Source organism: Borostomias antarcticus (genome assembly GCF_949987555.1).
Source record: "Borostomias antarcticus genome assembly, chromosome: 3".
NCBI classification, from domain to species: domain Eukaryota; kingdom Metazoa; phylum Chordata; class Actinopteri; order Stomiiformes; family Stomiidae; genus Borostomias; species Borostomias antarcticus.
This window is the reverse complement of record NC_140236.1, coordinates 4,187,363-4,209,144: the sequence shown is the minus strand read 5'-3', so window position 1 is coordinate 4,209,144 and position 21,782 is coordinate 4,187,363. Positions and strand designations below refer to the sequence as shown.

The 21,782-nt window shown below is 45.7% G+C and overlaps 2 protein-coding genes across 2 annotated transcripts; both read right to left on the bottom strand.

Annotated features, from left to right (window-relative positions):
* Nucleotides 1-265: 265 nt before the first annotated feature.
* On the bottom strand, nucleotides 266-7,320 carry bcas2 (BCAS2 pre-mRNA processing factor). Its single transcript, XM_084435905.1, has 7 exons — nucleotides 7,159-7,320; nucleotides 6,580-6,672; nucleotides 6,185-6,255; nucleotides 5,904-6,065; nucleotides 1,971-2,021; nucleotides 868-948; nucleotides 266-784 (listed from the first exon to the last, which is right to left on the bottom strand). The coding sequence occupies exons 1-7, from the start codon at nucleotides 7,249-7,251 to the stop codon at nucleotides 658-660; spliced, it is 678 nt and encodes a 225-aa protein (XP_084292031.1). The 5' UTR covers nucleotides 7,252-7,320; the 3' UTR covers nucleotides 266-657.
* A 1,103-nt stretch (nucleotides 7,321-8,423) lies between these two features.
* Nucleotides 8,424-19,896, bottom strand: dennd2c (DENN/MADD domain containing 2C; the record flags this gene model as incomplete). Its single annotated transcript, XM_084461936.1, has 18 exons — nucleotides 8,424-9,432; nucleotides 9,525-9,611; nucleotides 10,119-10,370; nucleotides 10,474-10,582; nucleotides 10,967-11,008; nucleotides 11,343-11,520; nucleotides 11,669-11,817; nucleotides 13,006-13,146; nucleotides 13,489-13,566; nucleotides 13,941-14,010; nucleotides 14,843-14,952; nucleotides 15,785-15,972; nucleotides 16,170-16,214; nucleotides 16,506-16,584; nucleotides 17,311-17,457; nucleotides 17,546-17,646; nucleotides 17,888-18,012; nucleotides 18,992-19,896. 18 exons carry the CDS (start codon nucleotides 19,894-19,896, stop codon nucleotides 9,401-9,403), a joined length of 2,838 nt encoding a protein of 945 aa, XP_084318062.1. The 3' UTR covers nucleotides 8,424-9,400.
* Between the last annotated feature and the right edge of the window lie 1,886 nt (nucleotides 19,897-21,782).

Here is a 21,782-nt window from a genome sequence, read left to right as displayed (position 1 = left end):
TCTGACTGTGACCCTGCCTGCCCCCCAATGTCCCCATACACTCCCTCTACCTGCAACCACACACAAACTAAACAGTTTCATTTACTGAACCAGTTTCAGAGGGTGGCGATAAAATCGAATTTACAGTGCATCTCTCTATATCTTAACAGCTTTCACTAAATCCCCAGAGACAAATGTGAGATACAGACTCACACACAAGCACAAACGATAGAACTGCAGGACAAGTTTCTTTTATTACAATAGTGTAAAAAGCAATTACCTACAGTATTTGAAAAGATGTTTGTATCAAAAGTAATACATGGAAAAAAAACTGCTATGGTCAAGCTCCTCCATTTCAAAATAATTTCCCACATCACAGTTTGTAAATTTCATACCTACAAGCTTGTTGAAGCATTAGCTTGTGTCTGTATTTGAAGAAATAATCTTGTGGAATTGGTAGACAGCAGTTTTGGTTGTAGAACACACAAAAAACCTTAGGACATGTACAAAAAAAAATCTTTTTTTACATACACACTTGTTGAGTTCTGTGACTCTAGAAGAGTTCGCCTCACAAGATGCTAGTCCAAGGAAGTTACAGTTCATTGCTTCTCTAAAGCCAGTTCTTGATGCTCGGAGATCCAACTTCAGGAAACCCTCTCCAGAACATTCTTCAGTGTTCTAGAAGTCCTGTCGTATGTTCTCCTTGTTTTCGTCACCCTGCTGTTGTTTGAGCTGTGCGACTTCGTTCTCCAAGTGGATGATGGCACGCTCAATCTCATAGTTCTTACTGACCAGAGACACCCAACTGTAGATTGAGACAAAGACAAGTTAGACTTTACAACATGCAGAGGGCCGCGCTTCAAATACAACTATGTTCTCAGAACTTACTTTGACTCCAGCTCTCTGAGTTTGCCGCCTCCTGCCAGCTGATCATTCTTCCGCTGCCAATTTATGTCCTGAATTTGCTTTCTGCAAAAAAAAGTCAGAAAACTTCTAGAATGCTACTGATAAAAAAAACAGTTCAGGAGATTGTATGTTATTTAATTCTTATGATACTGTATGATTATCATTTCTAAATCATCACTAGGGTTGCAAAGGAGTGGAACATTTCTGGTAAATTTCTGGAAATTTTCCATGGAAAGTTAAGCTTGGGAATTTTGGAAAAATGACCTTTTTTTGTAGCCTACAACAGCTTTTTTTCCAACATTTTTTATTTTATATACTTTTACTTGACCTTTACTTTTGATTTTATCCCATTTTCATCCAATTTGGTAGCCAATTTACCCTGACCTAGTGCCCAATTACCCCCTACCTAACTCCTTGACTATCTCAGCTCACAACCGTAATTCCAACACCAGACAGGGTTGCTGTTGTGTGACGAACTGTCAAGCCGAGATTAAACTAACCACCCTCGGGGAGCGGTGGCCCAATAGGCCCCTCCCTCTGGGATCTGGCGAGACCGCCGGCCCCCGGTGAGCAGCTGCACCGGAACACGATGCATTACACCGCTACACCACCACTGACCCCAATAAATGTAGCCTAGTTGGGGGAAAAAAACATGAAATGCAATTGTAGATCTTGCAGCATGATCTTTGTTAAAACCAGATTTAATGCAAATTCAGTTGAATTTCAACCCTGTGCTGTGCATTCATCCATGTGCAGTGCATTCTTCCATCACATGCACAGCTAATTCCTAGCATCCGGCACACTAAGAGGGCTGTAGAATCCTACTCACAGTTCTACTCACTAACAGATAAAGCAAAGATTTGTTCAGAAATGTTTGTCTGCATGTCTGCTTAAATATAAACAAAACGTTTAAATTTATGTCTGTTTATGACAAGGTAAATACATTTGGTATAAATAACCCCAAAATTCCCAGTTTATTCCTGTTAATTCCCAGTTTATTACTGTTAATTCCTGTTAATTCCCATGGAATATTCCCTGAATTTTGCAACCATAATCATCACATCAGTTAAATTCCTTTTTCCTACCTGAATTTCTGTAGTTCCTTTTGAGCCATCTCAATCATGAAGGCCAGGTTACTGAAGGGTTGAGAGAACATGAGAACAATGAGAACAACCACACATAACAACAACGTAACATAATTCAAATGTTAATCCCAATTGGAATTGCATTTTCATTTTCCACTGTTGCCTGCATTATTTGAGTCAAAGTAAAATTTAAATGCAATAATGTGATTTGCATTTAAATTTTCTTTTACTGGTACACATTCGCTTTGTGTGTAACAAAATTAAAAATGCAGTTGTAAAGCGCGATTGCCTTATCACTTATGTTCTACTGGGCTGTCAGTTATTGTCTGAAGGCCATAGATGAGAACAAAAAGGCTCATTAGTATTCATAAGATGCACAGCCTGATTGGCCGGTGAAACGTTGCCACTCTGACCCAATATCTCTTATCCATGGCACAAAGTGGATGTGCATACCACCAGTACGTGGAAATTCAAATGCAAATCACATGAGTGCATTTGAGTTGTCATATTGACTTTAGTGAAAAATGCTAATGCAATCCAAATTTGCATTCACATTTGAATTATTTTAACTATACGCTTTTACAGTCAATTAAGGTCAATCATTACATATTTTGGTGAACAAAATTATTCTATTATCTCAAAAACAGTTTTGACTAAAAGGGGGTCCTCATGGCACCTCTAGGTCATAGTATAAATGACAGCGCCCCCCAAAAAAACCATAATTCTTTCCAGATATGAAAGGTAGCACAAGACCGGATTTAAGTCAAATATAAGTTGGTGCTGTAATGGAATTTTAGGCTTTCAGAAATAACTGCCCTGGGCTTTTGTTCTCAGCCTTCTGTTCTTAACCTATTGTTGAAGCCAAGACCCTGCCTGTGCTTTTCTTCATGTATGGCAGGATGACATCTCCGGGAGGGGGTGGGGGGGGGGGTCACACCCAGGCCAGGCCTTGTCTTGAGAACATGTGACCTCCCATTGCTTCATTGTCTTCCCAAAACCATTTGATCATTATCGCTCTTTTCTGTAACACGTGTTTGAACTCTCGCCATTGTTGATGACGTCCGCCATTACTGATGAATGAGTTAGCCAATCGGATCTTAGAAACGTCATATCTGGGCCTAACCTTGAATATAAGCGCAAAACAGAAATTACTTTACTTCTTCTTGGGTGAAACGCTGTTCTGTTTTGTATTTTGAAGTCCGGTTGCAACTGTATGTTTTGGCAAATAAACTAGATTGAACCTTTTGAGCGAACCTCGGCAAATCCTTTTACTTTTGATAGTTACATTATTCTATTACAGAGCATATTTTGTTCCACCTGTCCATTTGTTCCACAAATTACAGTACTGTGCAAAAGTCTTATTCAGCCACAAAAGAAAATAATGTTTAAAGCTATTTATCTGGGCAGTACCTGTTTATTTGCTTGTACAAAACTTAACTGTGGCACTCTGTGATTAAAAAACACAAAACAACTTTATTGAATCATGGACCAAAATATGAATTTCTTGATTTTAAAAGGAGTTGGTATTTTGTGTGGCCTCCCTTAGAGTACAAAATTCACTTTGGGACACTGCTGTCATTTTAATAGTCCTGTGGTAAATGCTTCCCAAGCTTCTTGCAGGATTACTGATTTTATTATTATTATTAAATGTTTATTTGTATTGACTGTAATGTTATATAGTGTTTTTACAAGCAAATAAACACTTACTGTCCAGATAAATAGCTTTAAACAATTTTCTTAGAGGGCCTAAGACTTTTGCACAGCACTGTACTTTGCAACCTTAAGCTACATGTAGGTAGTCAGTCTACCACCAGGGGAGGCTGGGACAGTATAAGGGGTCTGCCACATTGACGGGAACAAGGGAGGGAGTAAGGGAGGGAGTAAGGGAGGGAGTAAGGGAGGGAGTAAGGGAGGGAACAAGGGAGGGAGTAAGGGAGGGAATAAGGGATGGAGTAAGGAAGGGAGTAAGGGAGGGAGTAAGGGAGGGAGTAAGGGAGGGAATAAGGGATGGAGTAAGGAAGGGAGTAAGGGAGGGAGTAAGGGAGGGAATAAGGGAGGGAGTAAGGGAGGGAGTAAGGGAGGGAGTAAGGGAGGGAGTAAGGGAGGGAGTAAGGGAGGGAGTAAGGGAGGGAATAAGGGATGGAGTAAGGGAGGGAGTAAGGGAGGGAGTAAGGAAGGGAGTAAGGGAGGGAGTAAGGGAGGGAGTAAGGGAGGGAATAAGGGATGGAGTAAGGAAGGGAGTAAGGGAGGGAGTAAGGGAGGGAATAAGGGAGGGAGTAAGGGAGGGAGTAAGGGAGGGAGTAAGGGAGGGAATAAGGGAGGGAGTAAGGGAGGGAGTAAGGGAGGGAGTAAGGGAGGGAGTAAGGGAGGGAGTAAGGGAGGGAGTAAGGGAGGGAGTAAGGGAGGGAGTAAGGGAGGGAATAAGGGAGGGAGTAAGGCTGGCCAGCCTTGCACAAAAATATTTCCCTTCCTCTTGCTTGTGATGTTGTTCCTCCACATTGCAAACAAAACAGTCAAAAATGTGGAAAATGCACAGAAGAACGAGTTCAGCTGCTAAATCATGGGGACACGCCCATCGCAGCTGCTCCATCCTGCCTGGGCAGATGACCTGGTTCAGGTCGGGCTTCAGACAGGACGCCTCGCAGAAAAGCAATTTGGCGGCGCCGTGTGGGGTGTTAATAACAGGGCTGTGTGGGGTGTTAATAACAGGGCTGTGTGAGGGGTGTTAATAACAGGTCTGTGTGTGGGTGTTAATAACAGGGCTGTGTGGGGTGTTAACAACAGGGCTGTGTGGGGTGTTAATAACAGGAATGTGTGATGTGTTAATAACAGGGTTGTGTGAGGAGTTAATAACAGGGTTGTGTGGTGTTAATAACAGGTCTGTGTGAGGAGTTTTAATAACAGGGCTGTGTGAGGGGTGTTAATAACAGGGCTGTGTGAGGTGTTAATAACAGGGATGTGTGAGGGGTGTTAATAACAGGGCTGTGTGAGGTGTTAATAACAGGGTTGTGTGAGGGGTGTTAATAACAGGGCTGTGTGAGGTGTTAATAACAGGGATGTGTGAGGGGTGTTAATAACAGGTCTGTGTGTGGGGTGTTAATAACAGGGCTGTGTGAGGTGTTAATAACAGGGTTGTGTGAGGGGTGTTAATAACAGGTCTGTGTGGGGTGTTAATAACAGGGCTGTGTGAGGTGTTAATAACAGGGTTGTGTGAGGGGTGTTAATAACAGGTCTGTGTGGGGTGTTAATAACAGGGCTGTGTGAGGTGTTAATAACGGATGTGTGAGGTGTTAATAACAGGGTTGTGTGATGTGTTAATAACAGGTCTGTGTGGGGTGTTAATAACAGGGCTGTGTGATGTGTTAATAACAGGTCTGTGTGGGGTGTTAATAACAGGTCTGTGTGGGGTGTTAATAACAGGGCTGTGTGATGTGTTAATAACAGGTCTGTGTGGGGTGTTAATAACAGGTCTGTGTGGGGTGTTAATAACAGGGCTGTGTGAGGTGTTAATAACAGGGTTGTGTGGTGTTAATAACAGGGATGTGTGAGGGGTGTTAATAACAGGGCTGTGTGGGGTTTTAATAATAGGGCTGTGTGAGGTGTTAATAGTGTTAATAACATGGCTGTGTGTGCGGTTTTAATAACAGCCTCACTACCTCACTGCCTGGCTGACTTTACCAGTTATGAAATTAGCTCAATTGCTTTCCTTTCTTTTAGACATTTTTTCCAGTACGTTTTAGACCTTTGAGTAATGAATTTAAGAAAATGCTAAGACTTATAAAGGACTTTAATTTAGATAAATTAACTTAACCGCGGATACCCTGCCTCTAATACAAGCAGTGAGTATTAACTGAGAAAAATGTTACATTTTTAACACTGGTTATGAACCATGCGATACTAGAGGACAACCTTTTTAGGGTTGCAGCCACTTACTCATTGTAGACCTTCCATCCGTTGGTGCCATATTGAGCCATCAGCTCCAGGTTCTCAATGCGCACGGCCTGATGCTCCAGCTGGGCCATAGAGTTGTTCACGCACTCTTGCCATGCCGTGATGTCATTCTTCTGCCCTGCAGATGGAGCTGGGAGCTCATATCTGTACAAGTCCAGAGTAGTGTTAGCAGTCAGAGCGTGTGTGTATATAAAAATCAGCAATACTGGACAGTGGACACAGACCTACTATTTTAATTTAAAGAAGACTTTGGTGTTGTTTACCTCTTCATGCTGAGAAGTTCCAGAGGCTGCCGGGCTGCTAGTCTTTCAAACTCGTTCCTCATGATTTCAGTCTGATAGGACACATGAATATATTGATATAGCCTATTATACATCCCAGATAGCAAGCGGATCTGGGCCATATACAGGCCAGATCTGGCCCTTGTGGCTTAGTTCCGGCCCATATATGGCCCAGAATCATTACACATCCGCTTGCTATCTGGGATCTATATCAACGCGAAGCACTGTGATATCAAATAGATCACGTGTGACTCAAGTCATTTTCAGAAACAAACTTGTTACACGGAACAAAGGAAAACTAGCTGTTAAACACCCGTGGATATATAGATGTACTGTGCATCAAGGCTGAACATTTAGCTTCAGCTTTAAGCACTCGCCTCAAAAGTAGAGAAGTCAGGGGTGGGCATATAACTGAGGTAGTTCTTGGTCGGTCTGTATCTCCGCGTCTCCTCCTCCACCAACGCTGCAGCCTGTAGAGGAACACAAGGCAGGTCAAGACTCAATACCATCCAACCGGTCACGGATAATCAGCTTTAGATTCCCATCAAGGCGGAAGATCACGAGACATTTAATAATTGGTGATCTGCGCCTGATACGAGGATAGTAAGGCAAGGCAAGGCAAGTTTATTTATATAGCACATTTCAGCTACAGGGCAATTCAAGGTGCTTTACATGAGACATTAAAAGCATTAAAACAAAAAGCAAGACATTAAAGACATTTAAAACAAAAGGCAGGACAAATTAAAAGCATTAAAACAAAAAGCAGCACGTAGCACGTGACCGAGCCCTGGCATCCGGGTATTAGTTCATCTCGCGATTATTTGCGAGACGTACAAGTGACTTCAATTTGATACGTTTGCTGATAAGGAGGACCACGCATACGTTGTGACCGAGGTTTGTGTGACTAGCCAGCCAGCTAGCTAACATTGGGAAGCTAAAGTTAAGTAAAGACTCACCGCTTCTCTGACGCCAGTCGCATCATACCCCTGGTCAAAATATGGCAAAGCATCTACAAATACTTCGCCGGCTACTGATAAAGTTCCAGCCATCTTATGACAACAGTAGTCAATATATGTTTGTTTGATATTTCAGTTGTGATGAACGTAACTGGCACAGTGGCGCCGCTTCCTCAGGGTTGATGCTAGAATGGATCGGCCGGAGGGACGAGGGGCGGGAACTCCGCCACGCGTCATCAAATAGTCACAGCGCTCAATGCAATTCCCCTGCTCGCCGTCCGAGTAGCTCTACTCCTCGGTCCAATTTTGTAAATAAGCTTGACCCCTATGTTCACGTCTGACCCAGTAGTTGCCTAGTGCTGTGATTGGTTGATGTGTACCGGTGTCTCCACCCCCTTCCCTCCGAACGATCCATTCTAGCATCAACGCTTCACTTCCTCAAGCTTGTGTCTCTTTCCGTCACCGAATGGAAAGCAGCTTCAGCATGTGTGTACGTCGCCCACTAGCGCATTGGAATGTATTACACCTATTACATTGACAAAGTCACATTTGAGTGATCTGAGTACCCTACATCAACCCCTCACTAATATCAGCTTTTCATGTCTCACCAATCCATTATAGTATAAAAATGAAAGGATCAACTGTTACATAATAAATATGAATATAGAAGGAAATGCAAATATAGGCCTACTTATCACGATTATGTCATATCCCATATATAAATTCCAGGACCTCAAGGGTCTTTTTTTATTGGCCACACAGTGACAGTGACGTGAACACGTCACACAACACACTCATGCTTTATTCGGGTGTCGACGGTGGAAATTGTTCCCTGCATTTCTCCCATCCCAGCTGTCCTCCTCCAGGGGCAGCCAGGAGCAGTGGGCAGCCATCGTTCACGGCGCCTGGGGACCAAGTCCAAGTGCTCAGTCCAGGTCTTGGTCAGGGACCAGACTGAAGAGTACCTGGTTCTTCTGCATGTTTTTTGTATTGGGTTGTTTGGGAGGAAACCCTTGCGAGCACGGGGAGAACATCCAAACTCTGCATAGAAAGGCCCAGGAGACCTTCTTGCTGTGAGGCGACAGTACTAAGTACTCACAATACTATTAGTACTCACAGTACTAAGCAACTACCGGTCACCTCAGGGGAATTGGCCTCTGTAGTAAGTCATCAATGCAAACTTCCAACATTTAGGAAACATTTATTTTGAGGGCAGGGTAGACAGACAGATTCATGCTTATAAAAATATACAAAATGCTGTACATTAGTAAAAAATATTTTGCGCCAGCTGATAAGGTTGAACATATTTACAGCTCCAGTTATTATGAAAGGAGGTACTGTCTGTTTCTGGGTGTCAGTCCACCAATCCATATGAATGATACCACTGCAACAAAATTTGAGAGCAAAAAGTAAATGTTGTGTTGGAGCAGTGAAATATTGAAGATCTGAAATGTAGCTGTTCAAATCAATCAATCTGGTCTACCAACATCTTTACAGTATTTAATCATACAAAGATTAAATTAAATTAAGATCAAATATGAAACACAAACCAAGATGAAAAGGCAAAAAAGTAACCTAGGCTTTGTAAACAAACTTGTAGAAAAAAAATGAAATATTAAAAATGGCATAATTCATTGAACATTATTCAAACATGCTTTTGCCTGGGACAGTATAAATTATTCTCATTTCTCAAGAGACTTTAAATATTTCATATCAACAATATCTAAAGTGACATTCAAACATTTTATAAAGTGATTTTTCCATACATTGTTCTGTATTAGAGTGCTGAGTTGGTGTCTGGAGTAAAGGATGCAATTGTCTAACTAAAGATAAAAAATAAAAAAAAGACTTGGCAAATCCTCTGGATAGGCTAAACCCAGCAAAAATGTAGCAATGGTTAGTTACAACAGAATAACATTTGTTTAACTTAATTACAAGATGTGTAGCTGAAATATTTATTTCTTTGTTTGTTTGAAATCTCAAACTCTCATTTCCAGTTTGTTCCTCCAGTAGCAATTGCACTGCACTCCGGTCCGGAGTGTTTCCAGGCGGATACTAAGAGAATTTATTTTATTTTGTAACTGAAACTTTATTTCTGTGGTCATGTGGGCACGGCCACTGCATTCAGACAGAGACACAGCCACGTGTCCTGGCGTCTGTATCTGACATATGCCATCATGTTTCTCAACCAATCTGTCAGTAAACCAATCCTCTCCCACGAGAGTACACTGAACTAGACTTGTCACTTAATCTGTAGGAACTTCATCTTGCTCCCTGAAAATAGAATATACAAAATGATTAGATGTGCCATGAAAATAAAACTTGAATCCTCCAATATCAGAAATTAGGAGTGGAGAGTTACTAACCAAGTCCTTTGAGGAATTTGTTGACACTGCTGGGCTCCGGGTCAGGGTTGGAGTCCAGGTATTCTGCAGCTCTCATTTCAAAGAGCCCTGCAGAGAGAAGGAGAACTCTTTAGCAGTTGTAGGATCTACCAGGACACTTGAAAAACAGGAAATGTTATATTCACTACACTGCCCATCTCAAACCAGTAGGCACGGGCTAGAAGGAGTTTTCTTTATAATTATGACACTTGTGAGAATCCAAATGTAGGAGTGGGTAAAGACTCGCATACCTCCAAATATGGCAAAGAAAAATCTTGGCGAGAGACTTAGGAATAAGTTGATGAAAGATTTAATAAATGCTCATCGTGAACAGTGCTCAAGCGTCAAGACACTTGATGAAGGTCTCATGACCGAAACGTTTGTTCACTTTTTTATTTTTTAGCACCTGAGCACTGTTCACGATGAGCATTTATTAAATCTTTCAAGTCCTACATTTGTATCTTTTGACCACCGCACCCTCCACCAACAACTTTAAGGACAACACTAGGCGCAACAGTCCTCCCTCTACCTCACTTGTGAGAACCCACCAGAAGAAGTGAACAAGCGCACACTGACCTTTGCCCCCACCCTTGCGCACCTCCCTGTCGTGAATGAAGCCGGCGAACATCTGCGTGTCCATGAAGAGTTGTAGGAACTGGCGTGCGCCGCGCGACGGGTGCGACTTGCGGAAGTTCTCGCGTTGCAGCTCCCTGACGCCGCCACCGGAGGCGCTGGTCTCCCCCATGTGGAAGGAGTAGTGCCCCACCAGCTCCACAAAGAAGCGCACGAACGCTTCAGATATGAGGGAGCTCAGGTCACACTGCTGGCCTGCGGGGGGGAAGATGGAGACGCACAGTCCATCAAGGAGTCTGTTGATAAATATTCATCAGACGCTGAGTAATTCCAGGCACATATACAGTAGCCTACCAACCTCCTGAGCACTCTGCTTCATCCTGCCTCAGTATGTGCTCCCTGTCCTCCAGGATCTGCTGCAGGGCTGCCTGGAGCTTACTGGGTAGGATGCAGTCTTCATCATCCATCTGGGAGACGAAAGGTTATCAGATGAGTCAGGGTGAAGTCCAATGCCAACGATAAGCTTCAGGGTCCCTCTTCATTTTCGTTAGCTCCGCGCTACTATTGGTTGCCACAGAGATGAGCCCAGTAGAATTTCAGAAATCTAAAAATAACACTCTGTCACAACAAGCTCGCTCCCCCTGCACTGTGCAACAGCTAACTACTTGGCTCAAGCCCAGGAGAGCACAAGCTCCAGTGTGACATCCGAACCAGTTCTGTGGAGCCATTTCGATTTCGAAAGACGTTCCAGCGCAGACATGTACAGACAAAACCATCCACATTTCCCGTTTACCTCATGTGTTACAGAACCACAGCTGTTATTCGAATGTTGCATCACAATGTGTACACACCTGAACGACAAACTTGTCAGCGCACAAGTCAACGATTAGCACCTGGAGGAAAAAAAAGAAATCCATCAATGACAATAGCAATGTAGGGAAAAAAAAACACTAATATCTGAGTGATCGCAGTTAACTGTTAACTTCACTAGTGAGTCTGTGAGGTCCACCACCAGGTGGCACTCTATCAACAGACACTGCAAACCTTGGAAATAGTGCACATCCCATAGATTGTGAATTGTCAAAAGAAAGATAACATAATTGTGATAAGGTCTTTTTTGGCAATAAAGACAGTATTGAAATATCTGGTTCAGCATTTTCCCCTTCACTGTAACAGTTGGACTCAGGGAGTGGTAGTCTGACCCCCCAGGCCTTTTTTCTAACTGACCTCCTCTATGGGCAACTCCAACAGCTGCGGCAGACAGGGCGCCAGCGCCCCCATGAGGAAGGGGGTGGGAGAGCAACTGATGTCCAGCATGCTGGCGGGCAGCACGGGCACAAAGGTATGCTGCCAGGTGAAGGGGTAGAGAAGTGCCAGGGCGGCATGGCAACACCGAGACAGCACACTGGGGGGGGGGGGGGGGGGAGAGGGATATTCCACACTGGTTTATTTATACACACACATATGCCAGCAACGACAAAACACAGCCTCTTGGAAGAGGTCTGGGTTAACCGTGGTGGTAGCTGTGTGTTGAGGTGGAGTGAGGTTTTTACCTGAGTTTGTCGGCGATGAATATGACCCTCCTCTCCAGCAGCAGAGAGGCAAACACCTGCAGGAGTCTCCCCACGCTCAGGCACTGCAGCAGGCTGTCAAAGTCCACATGCTCCAGCCTGGAGTCCACCGGCCGGCATAGTGTCAGTACCTCACACACACAAACACACACACGTTACTATTAAGACATGTTTTCCGCTCTCCTTTCTGTCTTGTCATTTGACTTAATATAATAACTATTGCAGCTTTTGTTATTATTATTATTATTGCAAAGTGGACGTGTTTAGGAACCACAGCAACTCAGCCAGGAAGTGTCAGACCACGTAAAGTTACAGAGCGGGGTCGCCGAGTGCCGAGGCGCATAATGCGTAAAACTCGCCAACGCTCTGGTGACTCAATAACTGCAGAGTTCCAAACCTCCTCTGGCGTTAACATCAGCGCAAAAACTGTGCACCAGGAGCTTAATGACATGGGTTTCCATGGCCGAGCAGCTGCATGCAAGCCTTACATCACCAAGCGCAATGCCAAGCGTCGGATGGAGTGGTGTAAAGCACGCCGCCACTGGACTCTGGAGCAGTGGAAACGTGTTCTGTGGAGTGACGAATCACACTCCTCTATCTGGACAATTCTATGCTTCTTTACATTTTGGACAATTCTATGCTTACTTTTATTCCTGTATTTTATTTTTCCTGCATTTTGTTTTAAATGTCCCTTTTTGCATTTCGTTTGATATTATCTTTTCTGTTTTTCTTGCACTTTGTTTTGATCCTTTTAATGTCTCATGTAAAGCACTTTAAATTGCCTTGTTGCTGAAATGTGCTATACAAATAAACTTGCCTTGCCTTGCGGGAACAGTTTGGGGAAGGCCCTTTTCTGTTCCAGCATGACTGTGCTCCAGTGCACAAAGCAAGATCCATAAAGGCGTGGTTGGGTGAGGTTAGTGTGGAAGAACTTGACTGGCCTGGACAAAACCCTGACCTCAACCCCATCGAACACTTTTGGGATGAACTAAAATGGAGATTGCGAGCTAGGCCCTCTCGTCCAACATCAGTGTCGGACCTCACAAATGCTCCAAAATCTTGTAGAAAGCCTTTCCAGAAGAGTGGAAGCTGTTATAGCTGCAAAGGGGGGAAGCTGTTATAGCTTCAACTCCATATTAATGCCTATGAATTTAGCATGGGATGTCATAAAAGCTCCTGTAGGTGTAAGGTGCAAGTAACCCAATACTTTTGTCCATATCGTGTATTTCTTCAACAGTGTTTTTGAAATCGCCTGCCACAAAGTGGGAGGGGCTTCAGCAGTGACTGAGGGCAGCTTCCTCTTTTCTCAGCAGCGTTACCTCATTCCCAGAGCCTGGGAGGAAGCTCTTGACTGTGACGGTGCGCCCGGGGGCGGGGAACGGAGCCTCCATGACGCTCCGCATGAAGGTGCTCACCAGCGGGGGAGAGATCTCCCTCCTCCTCTCCACCTCCTCCAGGATCTGAACACACACACAGGCGCGCACGCACATCCACATGAGGCCTGTATATCACGCCAGCGATACGAAGCTTGGCGTATGAACGCGCCTTTTCTTTAAAGTCAACAAGCTGCCGTCACAAACTCCGCTGGGAAAAAATGTCTGCCGCATGATTACATGCCTCAACACGTAAATTACCCTCAAGTAAACACAGCTCGCAACTGCCAGCGACAACTGAATAGCTCAGTTATAATCCTTTTCTAGATCTGCATCTTCCCTAGATCAACCTCTGCATGCTGAGACGTAGGAATGCTAAAATGCTTCGGGACATTTTGAGCGTTTGGGGGTTTGTTGACAGCCCGTTACCTTGGCGAACAGACTGAAACAGCCCAGCCTGCTGACGATACAGTGGACCTCCGGCAGCCTCTTCCCCTTCCCACTGGGCTGGAGGACACACGTCAACACCCATGATGCACTTCACCACACTTGTTTCCAAAGCAATATTAACAGCCACATTATTACGCAGTCGTCTTATCAACGTTATGGAGGGCGTTATCAGAGTGAAAAGAAATAAAACAATAAAAGCAACAATAACATTGTAAAATACAGAACGATTCACATATGAAATGGGATTGCACAACGGAGGGTTTTATAGTTTTGAGGAAAAGGGAAATTCTTTTTCGTCTTGGTAATTTGTTCCGAGGTCTTTATAGTCTGTGACTCCAGTAAACCCTAGAGATATTGAGTAAGCACTTTCCTGGCAAGTCATGACACCCAACACCAACATGACTTAGACACACACACACACACTCACTCACCAGAATCTTTCGACAGTAACAAAACCACCGGCTGCCATCCTCCCCCGTCAGGACAAAGGAGAAGGTTTCACTACAAAGACCAGATGAAAGCACAGATATGAAAGGGATGTACAGTGGTTTTGTGGTGTGGTTGAGTTAAAGAGGGTTTCAGTCCTGAGGCGTGACACCAGGACATCCACACGAGAACAGGTCAGGCGTTCTAGTGCTGTGATACGGTTTCGTCGCGTCGTTCTGGTGTGGCCTGGCGAGTTAAGCAGCATTTACACTGCCAGGTTGAAGAGACCCAATTCCAATTTTTTTTTAAATTGTATATTCCCTGTCATTGCGATTCACACGTCACTTTCTACGACAGCTGGATGCTTCTTTGATATTACATCAGACTTTACAAGTTAGGCTTCATACAATCCATTCACATGCACACAAAATGCAAAGAGTTCAATTTAGAAGGTGATCAATATTTTGCAGACGTCTACAGATGCTTCGGAAAGCAATAGCTTGAATTATTATTTGTCTTGTTTGCATCCATTGGAAATGATGCTTGTTTACTGTTGTTTTGGTAAACAACCCCTTGTGTACGTATGTGGGTTGTGTGTTAAGCAAGTGGTACTGGATATGGGCCACTTTCAAAAGCACATCGGTAAAAAAAAACGGATATAGGCAAATAATCGGAACTGGGAATCAAGACCTGCTGTGTAAATAAGGCCTTATTTCAGCTCTTTATGCATCTCTCTCCACCTCAGATCTCCTATGAGTGTGTGTGTGTGTGTGTGTGTGTGTGTGTGTGTGTGTATGTGTGTGTGTGTGTGTGTGTATGTGTGTGTGTGTGTGTGTGTGTGTTTATGTGTTTATGTGTGTGTGTGTGTGTGTGTGTGTGTGTGTGTGTGTGTGTGTCAGCAGCTCACCTGGGTATGTCTGCAGAGGGACACCAGTCCTGGGAGTCTGGGAAGCAGAACTTGGGGATGGCCTTCAGTCTGTCCTCCGCCTCCCGAGTGTGGCGAGACGACTTCTCAAACTAGACCCCGGGAGAAGGCCGAGACACACTCAGGTGAAGAACAACATACATTCTTAACACCTAAAAATATCAGCTTTAGCTCTTTTGATCAGATTTATTGCAAGCTTACAGGTTGTCAAATCAGAAGTGGGTCACGCACATCCCAAAATAATTAATAAGGCAGGTGCTGGACTAAAAAAGCATATGTATCAAAGAAAGTAAGAGTCCGCACACTGTAGCTCCCATTAAGATTATTTATGGACAAAAAATAAGTGACGCTTTTCCTCAGACAACTGGATAAACATAGCCACACCAAACATTTACATGTTATCTAAGGGTCACATGACCCTAAGCTTACAGGTTGTCTAACCCCCAGAGAGTTGAGAATCAAAATACAAAAGATACATTCACAGACAGTTTCCTTTATAATAACAAATATACAAGATGTGAGCTCATGCTTTGTCTTATGTTGGTGAATAAGAGGCCCATTCACATAATTCTGGGCGTACTACCAACTGTGCCCTTCTGCTCATTAAACCTCTCTGCTGTGCTCCACTCCCACCTCAAACACGGCCTTCCCTAACCCTATTGTACTGCTTGGTCCTATCTATTTAGTCCTTTCTGACCTATCACTGTTTGCACCTGCACACACACAGCAACTCTTAGCAATTAACTGCTTCTTAAGGCCTTTGAAAGGCCTTTGGGCTCCTATCAATTCTATATAGCAAAAATACAATTGTTAGAAATACATTTGTAGCCCCTATCTCCTTCATAGGGCCTGAATTTTCTGGAGACGAATGATTAAATCGGAGACAGGTTTACCGTAATGCTCATTTCTCGGCCTTCCTCTTACCTGGTTGGGGAACCGCTGTGTGATCTCCGGGGAGTAGGCGTTTCCCGGGGAACTCTTTCGGAGTGACACCACCACAAAGAGCTGGAAGAGCTGCTGCTGCTGGAGCTGAATCAGGTCCCTCTCCAGGGTGCGGTAGCCCGGCCTGCGCCTCAGCGTGGACTGGACATAGACCGAGCGCCTGGACCCCCCTGGAGCACACACACAACCGGCAGAGACACAAGCACCACGTCAGTCGGTATATTGAGTCATCTTCACAAAGACAACAACCCAGGTGTCCGGGTTTCCTTGCAAAGTAAGAGGCGGACATCTTTGTTACTTCATTATACGTGTGTGAAGGAGAACACTGATGATCAGAGGGTGGAGGAGGTCAATCCTTCAGCGGTACCTTTGTCGGCGTCCTCCGGGTCACTCTCGGTTCCGCTGTTCTCCTCTGCTCTCGAGAGAAAGAAAGAGAGACGAGAGAGAGGGGGGGTGAGAGAGAGAGAGACGAGAGAGAGTGGGGGTGAGAGAGAGAGAAGGGTCCTCATTTAGACAGGACAGAGAGAGGGAAGGGTCCTCATTTAGACAGGACGTGTCTTTGTTTGGTCGTCAGTGGCTAGAGGTGTGCCTTATGAGTCCCATCAAATGCTGGGTATTTCTAGGGGAGGTGTTCGTTTTCGTCTTGTAGACATGCGTGTAGTATGTGTGTGTGTGTGTGTGTGTGTGTTGTGGGGGGTCATACCTCGGAGTAATCCTCCCTGACTTTTCACCCTCTTCCTCCCTCGCTTGGCGTCGAAGATCATATGAATCTTGTTGACGTACTGCATCAGAAACCATGCACACACACACACACACACACACACACACACACAAACAACCATGTGACTTCTTAGGGTCATCGAACGAAAATTACAGTGCATATTTTCATTGCTCCAGAATGTATTGCTGGTCACAGGTTCGATTAACTGAAAACTCCTGGCGTGTCGTTTTCGAATACGAGCCGAGGAAATGAGAGAGCTGAACATCGCAGCAAGCACACAGGAAGCTCCGACTAATCTTGGCGTGAACACAGCCTACACTTAAGTAGCCCTACAGTTATGTTTTTGTCTATGGATGTTTATTGTGTATGATTTCAGGTTTGTGTTTGGCTTCTTTTAAGAGATTGAATTGCCCTTTAATTGCGCTTTTACAATACCTCTTTATCCAAGTTTCCCTCTTTCCATACACAGTCCTTCTCCATGGGTCGTTCACTTGAATGCGCTCCTTGTCTCATTCTCCTAGACAAGGGCTTGTCCCTTACTTATAGGCTACATCTCTACATGACTATCTCTCTCTCCCAGACCTCTCTGCTTCCTGCTCCGACTCTCCGCCCTCCTCTGCCCTCGTCCAATCAAATATAACCTGACCCCTCTTGCCCAACATAAATAGTTTTACCACAAATGTGAAATATAAGATAGAAATTACTTTACAGAAGGTTGATGAAATGTCTTTGTTGATATGTGTCTTCAAGGGGGATGGAGCATGCGACATGTGAATGTGCGTTCTACCTGAGGAAGTCTGGGTGTTTTATGGGGGGCGCTGCGCTTGGCTGTGGCTGGTTTGGGGGTATCTGTCGGGCACAAAGAGTTGGGTGACACTCTGGTCCTCTCCGCCCTGTGAGCGTAGCCCTGCAGCGTCTTAGGCTTGGGAGGAAGCTGCAGCACCGGAGAAGAGCGGTCAACCACTGAGCCAGACAACCAATCACAGTACGGTTAGTGTGTGTGTGTAGTGAAACGTGGCTACCTTAGGGGTTTGAGGGTTCTGTCTTTGAGAGATGGTCCAGGGTTTGGGACGCCCGATAGGCACACACATCAGCGACAGCTTCACATCCTCATATGGGTCAGCTGAGGGGTCAAAGGTGAGACAGATGGCATGAGCTACATGTAAATATCCAGACAATGATTATGTCACAGTGTTTTCTAACGACTGGCTTTGTTAGTCTTCTTTGTCTCGTGGCCAGTGCTGAGTTGACATGGTGGCATGTTTGCGAGCTACACCCAGGCCACGCCCACGTCGGTAGCAAAAGAGGGAACTGAAAGACGGCCCGTCATAGCCGTCTGTATCGGCCGAGGGGGGAGAACTCACGAATAATGTCCTCGTAAATGTTGTCGTCGGAGTAGGCGTGGTAGAGCTCAGACCGCCTGGCCTCGCTTCCCAGCGTGCCCTGCTGGGACGTCAACCGCGCGGCGTCCTCATACTCAAAAGACTTCCTGTGGAGAGAGGGAGAGAGAGAGAGGGAGGGAGGGAGGGAGGGAGGGAGAGAGGGAGAGAGAGAGAGAGAAGGAGAGAGAGAGAGAGAGAGAGAGGGAGAGAGAGGGAGGGAGGGGGGCAGTGAGACAGGGGCCTGGCTGTTGATCTAAACACAGTCAATATGCTATTGTTCACTGTATTGTCTTCTTACATTCAGCCTCTGCATGGGGTGGATTTCCCATGAATTGGTACCGAGGATACGACTGAAAGAGGGACAGTTAGAGAGATGTAAAGCAGGGGGAAAAAGGCTGAAAAACAGAGTGAAATAAAGAGAGAATATGCACAAAACAAGAAGCTCAAATAAGAGAAAGGAGAAGTAGGAGAACGAGTATTTGAATGCGGACAAACAAAGGAGTGAGATGACAGAACTAGAGGCCGAAAAGGAGAAGCGGAGCTGGGTCTGTATATTTGTGTTCAGGTGCGAGAGTTCGAGTCCGACTGCGAACGTTTGTATTTCTGCGAGTGAGACAGAACACATGTGCACGGCCGTGTGTGTGCATGCGTGCAAAAACAATTAAACGTGACCTCTGGAACCCTGGCAGCTGTGGAAGTAGGCCACGTCCAGACAATGGCGAGCCATGGATGACGTCACGCCTGGAGGCGAGCCAAACCGTTCACACAAACTGCCCTCAAACGCTCACTTTCCTCTCCTTTCATTTAACCGCACCGACCGAAGGCTGCTTGTTTTTAGACAGGGAGAGCGATACCTTGGGGGCACACTTGAACTCGTCGCATTGTGTTGACTCTGTGTATGAAATGCGCTATACAAATAAAGTTTGGATTTTGATTTGAATTGTAAACAGACCGAAATGGCATGTTTTGTATGGCAACCGCAAGTCAGTTATTCATAAAAACAAAGGAGGTCTAGGCCTAATTCGGCAAAAGCGGGCCTGATCCTGCATTTTGTTCAACTTTCCTTCCCCCTTTCCTGCGCCTCACCTGTTCTTTTTGTGCCTGGAGAATCTGCCGCCGTTGGTGACGGGGCACGGCGGCGGAGGGAAGCCGGGCGGGTGGCCCACGGCGCCGGTCCCGGACTGGCCCGCGGGCGGAGGACTCCCGTTATCCCACTGGACCCAGTGGGCCGCCGGGGCGTCGTCTTTTCCCCGATACTGAAAAGTCCGTTGCGGTTTAGGCGGAGGCTGAGGCAGAGGCTTCGTCGGGGCGTTTGTCCCGCCTTTCTCCCAGAACAATCTGTCCCCCTCCAGCCTCCGCCAGAACCCCCTGCTGGTGTAGAAGTTCCCCGGGGGCATGCTCTCCTCGTGGTCGTCCGCTGACGGAGTCGAGGGCGTGGCCGCCTCGACCTCCGGGACGCAAGCGACCTTTAGCTGTCCGTTGGTAGTTACGATTCGCTTGACTTGACTAGCGGTAGTGTAAGTTTCTGTGTTTGCGTCTCTCTCCCTGTGAGTTTGTAGGGACAGAGAAGATGGCGTCGATTCCAGAGTGTCAGTTGAAATGTTACTGGAAGGATTTGATGGGGGGTCAGACGTTCTGCGGAGCCCCGTGTGACCCCCCCGTGCCTGGGTTTCCCTGAAATCCAAACCCAGGCTCGTAGCCTGCGAGACGGCGGCTTTGCCCTGGGGCCCGCCTCTCCGGCCGGCGCCACATCCTCCGTTACTACCCGCCAGAGTCCGGGACACCACGGGCGCGTGCAATTTGATCCTATCGTCACTCCCTTGACTCCGGCCTTCCCACTGGGAAATCTTCTGCCTGATGTTGAGGCCCGGGTCCTGGGTGAGAGGCTTCCCAGGGGAAGGGGGCTGCCAGGCCGCGGTGGCCCGCCCCCGGCCCGCTCCGCCGCCTCTCCTCCCCCCTCGTCTCTCCCGCTCCAGCCCCAGAGCCAGCATGGCGAGAGGGGGCCGACTGCCAGCTCACCCTCACTGCATCATCGGTGGGGGCATGAGGGACGCCCGGGTGGACAGACAGAGACACTGTTGACACAGTGAGTCTGTCCTCCTTTCGGCTGATCCAGAATGGGAGTCTTTCGAAGGCTAGGAGTTCCACAATGTTCCGTGTTTGTGTCCTTTCCTTAGGAAAAGAACGTTTTCCCGCAAACAGGGTTGGGTGGCAGGTCCTTTCAAGTCCTCCTTTTACAGAAAGCATGAGAAACAAAGGTTATGATTCGCTTATTGCTCAACACTTTGAGACAAGTCAAAACAAAACAGCAGTCGGTAAAGCCAAAAAGAAAACACAGCTATCTAAGCGAGCTGGATCTCAGCGCGCTCCTCGGTCCGGCAGCGGTTTGGACGGGATGTGTGAGGCTGGGGGGAAGCTGGAGAGGATAGGCTGCTGTCAAGGTCAGTGGCCAAAAATAAAAACCCCGGAGCAGAGAAGAAGACAACTGCAGGAACCAAGCATTGTGTATGGTGTCTGTCTGTCTGTCTGTGTCTGTGTCTGTCTGGATCCCACTACTTCGTAGACCATCCCCCCACGGGAGTTGACTGTCCTTTCTTATGATCCTTCTAGCTACACAGATGGCCCGATATGAATCTCCATGACACACTTAAACATTTAATTGAATTTATTCTCGTCTCAAAAGCCTCTTTCAGTGGGCCAGGAAGGATGTGTATTCCGAGCATTTTTACACTAACTTCAGAGACTCGGAGCCATAAAATCACATTAATTGAAGATTAGAGTGATTAGGCCTTTCTCGGAATTATGGAGAAAAAGACAGGGCTATACTATAATCTGATATGAATGTGAACTCTTTCTTAATTTCAGATATAAAATAGGATAGCCTATGCAGACTTGCAGCCAGGCATTAGTCAAATTCATATGTTTGATGCTATTAGAAAAGGTTCAAATCACTTAATGATCCCCCCCAGTTCTATCTGCTCGTTGCTTTCGCCCCATTATGGTTGTTTGTTGCTGGAACGGAACCTCTTGGACACGTTGCACGTTACGTCAAAAGCTGAGAGCGTTTAGAGAGGGGAGACATGGTGAAATTCCAGTGCTGCTCATGATAATAATTCTATGTGCTGCATTCCAGCAGAGCCGGGAGAGAGGGGGGCACAGGGGAATACATTTGACCTCAGACAGTTGGTCAGTCAGGCCTGAAAACTATGCTTTTGTTTTGTTTGACCTAAATTTAATTTATGCACTGGAATCTCACTATCTCACACCCAGTCCCCATCCTACGCTGAAACCACCACTTCTACACTGACCCACTTGTTGCATAGTGAGTGTGTGTGTGTGTGTGTGTGTGTGTGTGTGTGTGTGTGTGTGTGTGTGTGTGTGTGTGTGTGTGTGTGTGTCTGTCTATGTGTTACACAGGAAGGCATAGCTTGCGTTTCCTGCGACACAGGAAGAAAGGATCAGCAGACTATCCTTAATTATGGTTTGGGAATATTTGCACCCACCTAGAACATAGAACACATATATAGTGAGCATGGCCATGTTTAAGTGTATTTTAACTCCTAGCACATTAGTTTGAGTTGGTAACTGTAATAACACAGGCATAGCTCAACTGAATGATGGTGAGCTAGCCAGCACCTAGTTGAACAGATGATGGGGGTGTGTAGGTCAATAATGAATTTCCCATGCAATATATAGCTTCATATCATGACCCCCCCTTATACCAGACTTTCAGACTCACCCTGAGGGCAAATCTGAATCATCTCATCTACTATCATTTCATTTACTGAAGCTACTCTTGTTGAACTGTCAATCTTCGGTTTTGTACCTTTGAAACTTGTAGTAAAACTCACTGACTCATCGCCTTCACCCCAGCAGA

Excerpts from the sequence above, each read along its gene's own strand:
- bcas2 (XM_084435905.1), bottom strand. The coding sequence starts at position 7,251 with ATGGCTGGAACTTTATCAGTAGCCGGCGAAGTATTTGTAGATGCTTTG. Across the intron at positions 6,256-6,579 it reads CTGACTTCTCTACTTTTGAG|ACTGAAATCATGAGGAACGA; the intron begins GCGAGTGCTTAA and ends GTGTCCTATCAG. Across the intron at positions 6,066-6,184 it reads GAACTTCTCAGCATGAAGAG|ATATGAGCTCCCAGCTCCAT; the intron begins GTAAACAACACC and ends GGACTTGTACAG.